Genomic DNA, 14,940 nt, shown 5'->3' with positions numbered 1-14,940 from the left:
GTTTTGCTGGTATCCATTGGCGATTAACACATTTGAGAGATTCTGTAACTCAGTTGTCAAGTGGTCTTTGTCAGTCAGGCGTTTGGTTCTGGAGATGAGGGTCTTGGCTACGGAGTTTATTTGTGCAGGGTGGTGGTGTGATTGAGCATGTAAGTAGCGGTTGGTGTGTGTTTTTTTCCGGTAGATAGTGTGTCCTAGGGAGCCATCAGGTTTTTTGTAGATTAGGACGTCAAGGAAGGGAAGCTGGTTGTTGGCTTCTATTTCCATAGTGAATTGTATTTTGGGGTGTAGGCTGTTGAGATGTGTGAGGAAGCTATCTAGTTTTTCTTTCCCGTGTGGCCAAATTACAAAGGTGTCGTCAACATATCTGAGCCAAAGTTTGGGTTTGTGTTCTGACTTGTCTAAAGCATTGGTTTCAAAGTGTTCCATGTACAGATTTGCGATGACCGGTGAGAGGGGTGATCCCATAGGTGCTCCTTCTATCTGTTTGTATCTTTGTCCATTGTGGATGAAGTACGTGTTGGTTAGGCAGTGGTTGGTCAGGTCCAGGATGTATTCGGGGGGATTGTATTTGTTTTGAATGGCTGTCAAGGCTTCATTAATGGGCACTTGTGTGAAGAGAGATACAACATCGAAGCTTCACACGTTACAAACTCCTTCCAGTTCATAGAAACAATAAAGAAGCAAAACCTACATCCCGATGACCTACTTGTGAGCTTCGATGTTGTATCTCTCTTCACACAAGTGCCCATTAATGAAGCCTTGACAGCCATTCAAAACAAATACAATCCCCCCGAATACATCCTGGACCTGACCAACCACTGCCTAACCAACACGTACTTCATCCACAATGGACAAAGATACAAACAGATAGAAGGAGCACCTATGGGATCACCCCTCTCACCGGTCATCGCAAATCTGTACATGGAACACTTTGAAACCAATGCTTTAGACAAGTCAGAACACAAACCCAAACTTTGGCTCAGATATGTTGACGACACCTTTGTAATTTGGCCACACGGGAAAGAAAAACTAGATAGCTTCCTCACACATCTCAACAGCCTACACCCCAAAATACAATTCACTATGGAAATAGAAGCCAACAACCAGCTTCCCTTCCTTGACGTCCTAATCTACAAAAAACCTGATGGCTCCCTAGGACACACTATCTACCGGAAAAAAACACACACCAACCGCTACTTACATGCTCAATCACACCACCACCCTGCACAAATAAACTCCGTAGCCAAGACCCTCATCTCCAGAACCAAACGCCTGACTGACAAAGACCACTTGACAACTGAGTTACAGAATCTCTCAAATGTGTTAATCGCCAATGGATACCAGCAAAACAGGGTTACGAAGCTAATCCAAAAAGAAACACCCCCCAAAAACCAAGACACAGAAGAAAACAATGGCATGGCCCTCCTTCCTTATATCAAGGGCACTACAGATAAAATTAGCAAAATCCTCCATAAACACAATATCAAAACAGCCTTTTGCACCAACCAAAAAATAGCCAATATCCTCAGAAACCCCAAAGATAAAATCCAGTTGGAAAACCAAGGGGTCTATGAAATACCCTGCAAAGTCTGCCCAGCCACGTACATTGGACAAACAAACAGACGAATAAATGCACGTATCGCAGAACACAAGAATGCCGTCAAAAAAGAAGAAAAATCTTCCTCTCTTTTCCAACACATGAAAGAAACAGGACACGAAATTAATTTTGCAGATTCCAAATTGCTCTTTAACATGGAACATCACCACAAGAGAATAATCATGGAAGCCATCGAGATAGAGAAACACCCTCACAACATGAACAAGCGTGACGACACGTCCCGCCTGCCAGACATCTGGAAATTAGCCCTCCCCACAAAAACCGACACCAGATCCAGAGGCACACAGAACGCCACCACCAATCAACCACACCAGACCCAAACCCAGACCCTCTCCACAGATAAATTACAGACACCATCAAGTAACCAAACCATAGTGGCACCTCCGGATGCTGCACCCCCCTGCAATCCCTACACAGATCTGGCTGGCACAGGGCACAAAACCACAGCTCGCCCCTATACACGAAGCCAAGCCAAAGCACAACTAAGTGCAGTACAGCCATCTTCCCAGAAAAACTCTTCACAAATTCAAGAGGTCAAGACACGAAGGCTTTAGCAACTAATCCACACCTAATGACCCACCTAAGTGGTACTCAGAATATCACTCAAGTAATCACTCAAGATATCCCTCAAGTAATTAAGGAACAAAAGAAGAAAAGAACACTAGCCTGGGAACTTCCCCTCTGCCCAGAACTTTTGAGGCAATACACCACACCCCTCTACAGTATTTATAGGAACTCAAACACTGAGATCCCGCTCTGTTCCAGTAACAAGAAGCCGAAAGCACCAGCCTGAAGATGACGAGTGAGACCTCGTCGAAACGTCGCCTAGACACCCCAACTTTTACACGGGAAGACACCCGAGGACACCAAAACCTGCATATATATATATATATATATATATAAAATAAAAAATATATTTTTATTGTTGTTAGTATTTTTATTTTTATTTAGGAGCAGTGAAGGGTGTGGCTTGTGGAGAGTTCTGGGGAGACACTAACCCTACTCTAATTCCTGGTGTTTTGTTTGTTGGCAAACACTCATTGACCAGAACCTTAATTTGTCTTTCATACCATCCGCAGCATCAAGTGGCTTCTGGATGGGGAGAGTTTTAGTAAGGTGGGGGAATGATATCTTCTTCCCCATAATTGCTTGGTATTGTGCCAAGGCACATGCCGGCAGGGCTGGGTGAGCAAGGAAGAAGGGTTTAGTTACACCATATGGGGATCTCCCTGCATATGGGCATGGGTTGGGTCATTTATCACTTAAACATCTGTGTTGTGTTTCCAAACTCATTCAATCTGTATGAGGCTGGCTGAGGACAAAAATGGGAATCTGGACAAGAGAGAGGTGTGCCTCTAGCATGGCTGGAGACCCCTCCCTTACAGAAACAGAAGCATATGTATTTGGGGTGCGGCCTGCACACACCCCAGGCCCTCAAAGGATGCCCAGGTATCACTTGGCAAGTATTGATTTGTGGGGAATTGGATAGATTAAGCTTAATGCACTCATCCAGTTCCTGTTCCCAAAGCAATTGCTGGCAGCTCTGTTTGGCTCTGATGCCTGACATCCCTCTCAGCTGAGTCTGTTTTCTGAATGCATTCTCTCTCTTCTCTTGCTTGATCTGTGTGCATTTGTTCCAGCTTCAGAAGTGACCTCTTCACAAACCCCATTTCCATAGGCTGCTGCTTCATCCCTGCTCCCTCTTTCTGCCTCTCTGCTGCTAACTGGGGAGGGCACCAGTTGCTGAACCCTGCACCAGGTCTTTGATAGCGAGACATTTCTGTTGAACTCCCTTAAAGAAGGAGGTTGGGGGCGGGGGAGGCCATCCACATTTGCTGAAGAATTTTGCTGCTTAAAAAACAAAACAAGTACGGTGGCAGGATTGAGCCAAAGAGCTGATGGAATAACTGCAGAGCCAGCAAAAATAAATAAATAATGCTTAAAAATAGCGTTGGATACTGTGGTGAATAGTTACGCACCAGGGGAAAAAGTGTCCTAGACAATTTCACAACCTGGAAATATCCTCTCTCCAATTTGCCATTCCCTCAAGAAGAGACTTTGCAGCTTCACCATCTGCTAAATGTGAATTCCTTTAGAAATAAGAGCATACCTTCCCGCCCACTTCCTTACAAGTTGGTTCACCTGCGATGCTCAGATTATTCCGTTGCTTCTTCCTGATTGGGGGAGGGTATAAATACTAAAAAAAAGGGGGGGAGAAGGTATAGTTTAGCAAAAATGCAGATTACTCAGACCATGCTTGCCAGTCCCGGAGGTGCTATTAAATATAGGATTGTTTGCAGCATTGGAAAATACATTACAAAAGAGGGGTGGGGAGCTTGTGGCCCCTTCATATGTGCTAGTTACTGGGGTGTAAGGAACTCTTCATCCAGACCCTCAGGACTTCCTATCTGGAAAAGGTTTCCAGGTTAGTTTGGGGGATCAGCCTGCCATTCTTTGTGACCAACCTGTTTGGTTTATCATGTGATGTGCAAACCAAGCATGCTTCTCCAGAAAGCCAGGAGATAGGGACATTATCCCACGTTGGCACAGGGAAATCAATTTACATAAATATCCAAGCAAGACCTGCTGTTTACAGTTTAGCCTCCATTTTGTTCCCATGTTAATGAGCTTTCAGCTTAGGTTGAACCACTGGGCCTGGGCAAAATATCCCCTTTCTTCTCTGTTTGGGTCTTGGCTTAGCCAACTGAGTCCTGGTTCTCAGGAGTTGCTAATAAGAAGATGTAATGAGACCCTATTGCCATCTTTAGGCAGAATGGCTGAAGAGGCAGGGATAAGACGTAACCATGATTTGCTCAATATAGTTGTAACACGTAACCATGTTTAATGCAAACCATGGTTTGTGAATCCACCTCAAAGCCATCGTTTTTCTTTCAGCCAGTCCTTCCCTATGAGTTAGGAGTAAATAAGTAATGCTTACCATGGTCAGGGAAAAACACAATTGTTAAGCATTTTGTGTACAGAGGAAGCTTGGGCAGGGAGTAAAGGCCGTTTAGTTTGCAGTTTGTTGAAGGCTTGAGGCAAGTAGAGGAATGATGTAGAATTATATAACCCAACCCAGCAGTGTTGCTGATATCCCTACTATGAAAATAAAATATTCAAACAAGGGGTGGTGAAGAAGGTTTTTTTAAATCTTTTGTTTGATTGGGACACGAAAATGGGAGAGGAGAATAATAGCCTTCAAGAGTAACTAATTGACCTTTGTACATCGATTCACTCATTTACTGTGCAGGCAATCTTGGTATCAGTAGATGCAGCTCAGGTGTGAGTCATTCTTCTCCACACAGTAAAATTATAGAATACTCTTTTCTTAGCATCTGCTTAACACAGGGCAAGGTATACATATATATATTCCACCAAATTTATTTCTGTATTTGTGCTAAGCAAACTTCATTTAGTCTCTAGCGGAAGGAAGGTCACAAAACAGTTCAAAATTCCAAGCAGAATTTTTTAATTAGTTTTCAGCAGAGGTTTCTCCCTTAATGTTCTAACTTGAATTTTTGGACCTTTGTATTCAGCTGCAGGGGGATTTTCTGTTATTCCTGTCAAATGCTTGAATGGTAATTTCAGAGCCTCTTGTGTCTTTCACCATGGAAGTGATTGACAGTCTCTTACTGTGATGCCTTTCATAGCAAATATGATTGATAACCTTAGCCAAATTACATGCTTACCCTTCGGTTCTTAACTTCCAGCCCCCTTCTCCCTTTCTTAATTGCTTCAGCTAACCCCCTTCTTCCCTTCCTTTTGTCTTCTCCCATTTTGCTAATCCTACATCTCTGTGGTGCCTGATACACTAGAATGTTCTTGCTGATTACTGGAGTTATATTGGCAAGACTTTGCGCTCGTAGGTGTAAAATTACCGGATTTTGCACAGTGGGGCCATTTGCAAGTTCTGGGTGTACTCCACAGAAAAATAAAATGCATTTGAATTATTCTGTGTGCCTCTTATTTGGCTCATATTGTTCCTTTTATGAACTTTGGGAATTATTATTATTTTATTTGCTAATTGATTTTATTTAGAGAATAAAATACTTTTGCTTCCTAATCCTTTGTACCAACAGGCCTTTAAAATGTGCTTTTAATATATTTTACTTTAGTTTTTTTAAAAAAAAATAGTAGCCAGGTTAGTGTGTGTGTGTCTTGTATTATATTGCATAGACTGACATATGTTTCATATTATATTGTGTTGGAATAACACATCTCTGGAGATGGTTAAAAATAGTTTTGTGTTTTTATGCAGTTCACCATCCCATTTTAGAAAATGCCTTCTTGGGAGCTGCTTAAGAGTGTTTCCAATTACTGTCAGGGTATTGTTTTTTCAGGCAAATTACTATATTTTGAGTGGTATTAGTATGAAGGTCTGGGACCAGGATGTAAAGAGGAGGCCTGGGGAACCACAGCAGGCATGCAAGCAATGGACCAGAAAGGAATTCAGGACAAATTACATATTAAGTGATGGAAATTCTGTGGCTTTCACCAGTCCCTGCCAGATGATGGGAGTTGTAGTCCAACAATGTCTGGGTGGGCACAGGTTCTCAATCCCTTGCTTAAAGAAACAGGTTTATAGACTAGCAGAAGGAAGGCAGAGGAAAGAAAAATACAGGTGCAAATTAAGAACACACAAGAGTATTGAGTGGAGATGAATCTCAGCTTAGTAGCTCCCAGCATGAGCTGTTGACCAGCCTGTCAACGAACCTTTCATGATTTGTGAGCAGCTAGGGCCAAAGGCAAGCTGGGAACAAATTACTCCCAGGTGAATTTGGCTAAAAGTCAATAGAGAAGACTGACAAGTGCTTTGTAGCAAAGGCCAGCCGTTTTCAGATGGCAGGCATTGGTTGGGTAATCATCTATATTATTTTCTTCTTCTGGGAACTTAACATAAATGTTGCGACTGAACTATGATATCTTCTCCATTGAGCCTTCTTCCAGTTTTTTTAGGGACTGAGTTAGGGTTTTGGTACTTGACATTATTTTAGTTTTGATTCTCTTCCTTTGTTTTTAGGACCTTGCAATCTGCTTTTGAGCCAAAAGACGGATATACACACTCGCACATACGAGGGGAGGGAGGAAATAAGAAACTATACACTGCAGTTATAGAAGATGCTACACTAGTGGTCAGAGTTGTGGAAACCTTTTGGAGAAAGTTTATTTCCAAGGTTTGATGCCTCATAACACTTTTTTTGGAGTAATATATAAAATTATATATCAAGGGAAAGATAATTTACTGTACTTTTCTGTGTATTAGATGAGGGTTTTTTACTTCAACTGTTTGGCTTGCCCCGCTTGTGATTGTTAGCATTTGCCAGTTGGGTGAGTGATATTCATTTTGGCATTCCCCCCCAAAAAAGCTCAACAACTCCCCCATTTTCCTACATTTGAGTGTCTTATACATGGGGGCGTCTTATAGATGGAAAGGTACGGTAATGAAGAATGTAATGCAACAAGGTTTGTTCAATTATCTGTATTCTGTCAAAAGTTCCATTGATATACTATTTTATGGTATTACTCAAAAAAAAAGTGGTGAGCCATCATTGCCAAAACAAGATTACACTTGATTGGCTCTCTAAACACTCCTTTTTCTGTTTATTGGGCTATAACATTTGATAGAATACAGATAACTGAACAAACCTTGTTGCATTATATTCTTCATTAAATTATCTTTCCATTGATGTATAATTTTGTGGTATTACTCCAAAAGAAGTGGTGTTATGAGTCATCAAACCTTGGAAATACAGTACACTTTCTCCACAAGGTTTCCACAATTTTGGCCACTATTGTAGCTCTTGTGATACAATTCCCGTTATAATTGTGAGCTGAATTATAAGTTGCAGGAGTTAGGATTCCGCCGCTACTACCCCTGTGTCAGATTCTCCCATCCATTCTTTTCTTATGTTGCGGTGATCTGTATTTCCCTGCCTTGACTTCCTGTCTTTACCTAAAGGAAGCATGGGACATCACAGTGTTAGGGTGCAAGATGAGTGTTGCTGCATGTTTACTGACAAGGAATGAGAAGAACATACCCAGCAGAACTCTCATAGAGCTCACAATCAGGAGTTCCACCTGAAACCTGACTGATTTCATTTACTGTGCTGTTCTCATACTAAGCGGCATGCAAGCATCTTGGGCCATGGAAATACCATCCACCATGATAGCTACGAATGGCGTTAATTACCATGATGGTCCTTGGCTGTTTAAAAGATCTCACCATGAGTTAGCATGAGTTTTGCACCAACAACATGATAACTGATCACATATGGGTCCTTAGGAAAGTACATTGCGCATAGATCATTAATTCACTCATCCGTAAAACTTTTTAACTACTTATCTGTGTTTGGCCGGTATCCAGTTGTGGCATTCAAGTGTTGCTGGCCATTCCAGAGGCAGGAGCCTTGATCTTACCATCGCACAACAATCTGATTTAATTTCTTTTCCGCCGCTTGCAATTAACATTGTGCAGCCATTATTCTTATTATACTCAGTGACTATTAAGCTTGTGTGCTACAGCTTGTGTTTTAAAAGGTGTTATCAGTTCAGTAGGCAGTTGATTTCTGTTCAGTTCAGGGGTGCCAACTTGAATAAAATACTGTGGGGGCAGGTAGACCCCACCCCACATAATCGATCACTACATGACATGGTGCTCACCCCATTTGAATGGCAGTACCCATCAACTTGGGGGGGCGGGCAGTTCCTTCAAATATTTTATTGAGGGAGCCAAAAGGACCTTGGCCCCTAGGAGTGGGCTCCTGTGATTCAGTCCATAATTTTGAATTCAGATACTTAAAATTCATCACTGGGAGGTACATTAGTAAACGAGGTATCATCCTCTGGCATGTATGCGGCAGTGCTTCTTCTGAAAGCTTGCTTGCTTGGACTCATGGATGCATCCTTTAAAGACAATGGGTCCCCCCCCCTTCAGAAGTATTGTGTTATTTCTGCAACTTCATATGATTTTTTTAAAGTGCTTTTCTCCTACTCCACAGCTGGGGGGGGGCCCTCCGAGAGTGGCTTACAAAGATCAATAATAAGGTGGCCTCTGCTGCCAGGCTGACCATCTAGAAGACGTGACACATGATCTCTGGCTATACAGCCCTAAAGCACATAGCCTTGCACATTTTTGTTAGACACTTTGTGCACAGGAAAGGACACTAAGCAAGATCTCTTATTTGAAGACAAGGGACACAATCCAGTACAAAGTTTAATGAGTTATATTTTGAGCTGAAAGCCCAGAACTTTCTACATGAGATGAGATGTTGGGATGTCTGTGTTGGTCATCTATTTCAATATTCCTAATTTGCTGCAAAAATACACGGCCTAATATATCATATTTATATAATGTTTGATCTCAGAAGCCATATAGTACCCCTCCCCCTTTTATATCAGAACATGGAAGTTTTAGATGAAATGATAATTGGCCACATGGTGCAGTAGAAATGGGAAATTGAGATTTTAACATATTAGGCAGGCATTCTTGATTTGAGAACCAGTTGTTTGCATTTGGATGAAATAGCAAACACTGGTTTGCCACCAGCTTGAAATTGAAGCTTCAAATGCAAAAAGGAAGAACAGAAGGTGTTTGTTCCTAATTGATTTATATATTTAACGGAATTTACATACTCCTTAATCATCAAACAGTCATGGTGGTTTACATAAAATATACACTAAAATTACAGGTAAAAGCAGATGATAAAAAAGGTAACCTACAATTTCTCAAGATAAAACCAGTGGTTTAAAAATACACATTATCAGTGGCGTAGCGTGGGTTGTCAGCACCCGGGGCAAGGCAAGTAATTTGTGCCCCCTAACCCGTGGATTTGCGCCCCTAACCCGTGGATTTGCGCCCCCTAACCCTAACCCCCAGATGTTGTGCCCGGTGCGGCCGGGCCCCCCTGCACCCCCCATGCTACGCCACTGCACATTATAAAATAAAATTGGAACTGTATGTGTCTTGGTTACACACAAAAGTTTTTTAACAGATGCCAGAAACACTACAGCAAAGGCACCTGCCTGATCCATGCTTTGGGAGATGATCTGAATTCAGCCACACAGTCCCTTCTGTGATTCTCCAAACATTTCCAAACTCTTACACAGCACCCAGGTTACAGATGTGAGTACTTTTGGCAGTTGGCTTGAAGCAGTCATCAGTGTGTCTGAATTAAAAAGAATGCCTGGCTCAAAAGTTAAAAATCTGAACTTTCTGCTTGCATTTCATCACATTAGTATATTATCATTGCATTTGTATATGTTGCATCTATACCAAGGTGAATAAATTAAAATTGGGTATTTTAAAGGTTTTAGTTATATTAATGGGTTCTTGTTCTTGATTTTGTTTTTAAAAACCTAGTTTTAAAATGAAATCTGAACTTAATAAACATATGCAAATTCTCCCTTCCTTGTGTTTGAAGGAGGATGAAAGGGATGGGTGGAATGTGTGAGCCCAAGGTTTGCTGTTGATTGTTCTTCCAGTGGCAAACCATAGTTTGCTGTTACTTCTGAACTGAGCCTATGACTCAGAACTGCAAATCACGCAGGATTTGAATGGGGAATTCTTGTATGTATGCCATTAGACAATTAACTTTTTAAAGACCAGTCAAAAATTGCATTTATACCAATGCTGTTTAGTATCATGTACCGAGTAGGACACATTTTTATATATTGCCATTTCATTGTGGCTTTATTGATTTTTTAAAATTTTATTTACCCATAAATATCTATGCCACTAAATGAAGGGGGGAAATAATCTCAGAGCAGTATATATAAAATCAAAAGTGAAAACATAAAAAACCCTGATCAGATGAACATAAAACCGGGTCACATGGCAGGGTACGCTCATGTAAATGATTAGGCATCTTAAACTAGATTGGGTGGCACCTCCCTAATACACAAAGGCAATGAGTTCCTCAGAATATGTGCTGCTTTACTGAATGCCCCGTTTCTTATGACAGATGCTACAAATGGACAGTTAGCAGGGCTTCTCCAGCAGAGCTAAAAACATTGCCAGGAGTGTACAGAGAAAGGTATTCGTTCAAGTAGATTGGTTCCAAGTTCTTTAGAAGGCTTCTTACACCTAAGGCTTATATTAGGTGTAACCTTCTTTTGTCTGGACAATTCATGGTCAGGGCCTACCCTTTGAGCTATGGAACCTTCTCCAGAAGTGACATAATGTGCCCTGGCCCATGATCTCAGAAGCCATTTCTCCGCATTCCTCTCCACATGGCTAGAATTGCACGGAGGGCAAGAGTAAGGCTGGCAACTACTAGCACCATCCAAAAGGGAAAGCAGCTGTGTGCCCCTAGGCTCTCCTTGACTTTGAACCCTGCTAAATTGGGTTCTCTGGGGCACTGTGGGATAATCACAATGGCGGCAACTTCCTAGCACTGGCACCATAAGCCTGTGGTCAAGGGACCAGATGAGAAGGAGAGCTAAACAGCAACAATGGAGAAGGACTGGGGGGCTTGGCCCTGACACCTAACTCAGATAACCGTGGGCCAGAGGTAGCACAACATAACATCAAAGGGCACAGGCCCAGTTTGGGATATATGAGGGTACTTGGACGCAACAGAAGGAAAAAAGCTTGAATGTGCTATAAGAAAACGGGGGAGAGATGTTTCTTCTTCGCTTGCAAATGTCACCCACTTTCACTTTGCAATGTGTTTATAAAGCTGAAGTGAGGTTTAGCACCTGCAGACCACATATATCATGGCATGAGACTCTCTCTCTCTCTCTCTCTTGCGTTGGTACATTGACAGATAACGCTGCTAATGTGCAAAGCTCATGAATGGAGGTAATCTCCTTTTTTCTGTAGATGGAGTTGGGAAAAGGTTGGAGGTTAACCACACCACAGCCATTTCAGATGTTCAAGGTAAGATGGAACAAGTTCACCTTACTTGGGGATATTTTCCCTTATGAGAGTTAAAACCAGAATATGCTTGTCTATCAAAGCCAAAGGGGAGTTTTATAACAAAAGCTTACGGGGGCTAAAACAGATTGTGTGTTATTTCACAGTTCCATGCCATAAGCATTAGTCCTTTTTAACCCCTCACCTCATCCCCTCATCGAGGATATACAGTTTTGATTTCTTTCTCATGGGTACTAAAATCCAGCACCTGGCCTCCTATGAAGGACATGAAATGCATATTCCATGATAATTTTTCAAAAGCATTCCAATGCATTTGAATTCTTAATATTTTAGGAATGTAAGCTTGTGAGTATTGCTCTATCTGTGAGTATGAGAGATTGAGCAAGGAGCTGTTTCACAAAGATATCAGCAGTTACTATCCCAGTTTATTGTGCGGAAATTGTGGTTAATTTTTGAAAAATTCTGCACACAAATCCACAGACCACCAAAATCAGGATCCATTTTGGAAGTTGAGGCCATTTGCTGAGCTTGGCATAATTCACTTTGCTTCCATGATTCAGGCTTTTGACTGCTTTGCAATTTGATGCGGGTGGTTCAATGCATAGGTAGTTCTGACCATGGCAGTGAGTGCTTGGCACCAAATGGGCCACAACTGCATGAAAGAAGTACAGATTATGCTTTATTAAAAAGAAGAGAAGTATTGAAACTGTGGGGCAGGCAGGCAGGAACTGAATGGGAGCAGTGGCAACACCAGAAAAATATATTCTGCGGGGCACACAGAGTATTTCTAGGTGGGTAAGTTGTGTCCCACATGTTAAGATCTCTGAAAGAAAAATAACGATATATGCTAAAGACAGGAGTCTAGCAATGGTGGGACAAGTCAGGGACGAGCTCCTTGTTTGAGGGTCTGCTGCCCTTCCTGCCCCCTCCCTCTGCCACTGTCCCCAAAGAGGAGGAAAAGGAGCATGGAACCCGAGGGCTGTTGACCAATATATTCAAGGGAACATCAAGCAGAAGAAGGCAATGGAGGAGATTTAAAGGAAGTTAAAGAAAATTCACTGCAGCCCCTCTGTTCTTAACCCCTTTTCAGGCCTTTCTAACAGATTTCTGAGCTTCACACACTGAAGTCATGCAAGCCAGAAGCAGTCTTTTAAGAAAAAATATAAAGTTGACAGCAGAGTCATCTAAAGCTGAATCTTGCCTCAGAATCTAGATTGCATGTCTACATAGTGAACTGCATATAAGCAAACAGTGCACAGTTCAGGTTTTGCCTTCCTTGCATGGCCTTCATTATCTCCGCTAATGATCCTTCCATGTTCCAGTTCCATAATTAGAAGGAAAATAATAATAAGTCATGCCGGAAGAGGATGGAGACTTGAAAAATCCCTCAGCAAATGTTATATGAGGATTCCTGCATTGTGCTGCTCCACCTTGCATGAATTTCTAAGACTGTTCCATTATTATTCATGGGCTCCAATTCTGTGAAGGTCAGAGCTCTTGTGTAAAACATTTACAAATCAGATGGGACGCTTCACACACAGTAAAAAACAGTGGGGTGTCCTCTTGCACAGACAGAACCTTTTTTATTTTGGATATAGTTTGTTGCTTCAGGGCAGAAATGACATATCTAAAGAATTCAGGCAATCAAGAGAGAAGGAGCCATCAGTCTTCATTAAACTGGTACCATCAAATGATTTAGCTCAGCTGTTAAGACTTCTGCTCCCCCAGCGGCCCTGCGCATTGTAAGAAAATAGGATGCTAGTTGCTGAACGCTATAAAGAATCTGCTAAAGGCACCTTAAATTTGCCAGGCAGTGTAACACAGAGAACTTATACTATGCTTGAATTTAGGAAGCTTTCTTGAAAAGTTAACCACATATTTGTGAAATAAGAGGCGGTTTTATTTTATTTTGTGACTTTCCAAAACTATGTGGACCTGTCTTTGTACAGAATAATTCCCCTCCCTTTCAGACTAGTACAAACCCACACACAGTTTGCTATAGCCATTTGCTCATAACTAAAGGCTGCTGTGACAACTCATAATGAGCCAGAAGGGCATTGCTAATTTGTGTATCTTATTTATGCATCATTAACATTTTCCACAAACTGTGACATCAGGTCGTATCGAACAGATGAGTTGTACTTCTGTGCTGCCACTTACACAGTCTCCAGTGTGAACCTGAAAACCAATTCAGATCTTACCTTTTTGTAGACATAGGAATTATTTGAATGTTTTCATAAGCAGGAAAGTGCATTGTGCAAATGAGTAGCACTATGCATTTTATGTTAAGTCTACTCCATTGCTGCTTGTAGGTAAGTTAATCATTTCTGTGTGGTTGGTCCTTGGGTTTAGAAGCACACACAGTATTGTAGCTTCTAAATTCTGCATGGGCGGAGGATAGATTAGTCCTTTCCAGGACTGTGAAGGAGGTACAGAAACCAGGCACCCATGTGAAAAGGAAAGCAATTTCATTCCAGGGACCCAGGGGTTAGGGTTAGGGTTAGACCCTTTGTTAATTGGGACCTTAGCTTATAAATGGTTGAACAGTGGGAATGTTTGCTCAAAAATTCACATACTGCCAAAAAAAAAAAAAAAAAAGGTTATGGTGCACAGTATTTCACTTTTAGGATAGAATCAAATATGAAGGCATACCTCTTTCCAGTACAGTTACAATGCAGCTGTGATGACCCAAGATTCTAGTTCCTGTTGATTTCCAGGGTTCAAAGCCAGGTTTTGGTGCCAAAATGAAATAATATTGACTGTAACATTTGAATATATAATTATGTTCTTTGTGCTTTGTTTGTTTGTTTGTTTGTTTGTTTGTTTAACTGACTTCTGAATTATTTTAAAATAGTGAGCCATGTTTGTCACATTTTCTTATTTTTGCTTGCAGTCATTATGACTAGAAACATACTCTTTTTAAAAAAAGAAGTCTCAAATTCAGTCATAAACCTCTGGGCTATGTGTCTTACCACCACCATTGTTGCAGTAATATATTGTTTCTTTTAAAAAATTGAAATAGCCCAAGAGCATATGTAAACCATGGTTAAGTGATCAATAACATGCCATAGATCTGTTCTCCCCTCCCCTCCCTTCATCTTTGTGAATTCCTGAATCTTACTCGTTCAGTGTTAACTATGGTGCTATCTTACATTTGTGATGGGGCTAGCTATGGCTAATTCTCATCATGTTGAACTGTTAATTGAATATTTGAAGATAGAGATAGAATGAAGCTGGTTTGCACACCCTGGTTAAAGTCTAGGCACTGCACTGGTGCAGACCTAAACCTCTGCCATAGTATCTATCTATCTATCTATCTATCTATCTATCTATTTATTTGAAAACCCATTCTAGCCAGGGAATTTCTACACATGAGAGGAAGTGAACCTATGAGCCTGGAGCATTCTCCCAACTTCCTATCCATGGTTAGGCCATTGCTAGCATT

The 14,940-nt window shown here is 41.4% G+C and overlaps 1 protein-coding gene across 7 annotated transcripts in view; it reads left to right on the top strand.

The window, feature by feature from the left end:
- The window catches only part of NALCN (sodium leak channel, non-selective), a 191,064-nt gene that overhangs the window by 18,655 nt on the left and 157,469 nt on the right, over positions 1-14,940 (top strand). For 3 of the 7 annotated variants that reach the window (XM_083501003.1, XM_083501000.1, XM_083501001.1), the window contains exon 4: positions 11,442-11,498. The exons of the other annotated variants lie outside the window; for them this stretch is intronic. In XM_083501003.1, coding sequence (XP_083357129.1) covers positions 11,442-11,498 — 57 coding nt within the window. The remainder of the gene's footprint in view (positions 1-11,441; positions 11,499-14,940) is intronic. 7 annotated transcript variants of the gene reach the window in all.

The sequence above is a fragment of the Podarcis liolepis genome (genome assembly GCF_965112155.1).
Source record: "Podarcis liolepis genome assembly, chromosome: 4".
NCBI lineage: Eukaryota > Metazoa > Chordata > Lepidosauria > Squamata > Lacertidae > Podarcis > Podarcis liolepis.
This window is presented reverse-complemented; position numbering and strand designations above follow the sequence as displayed.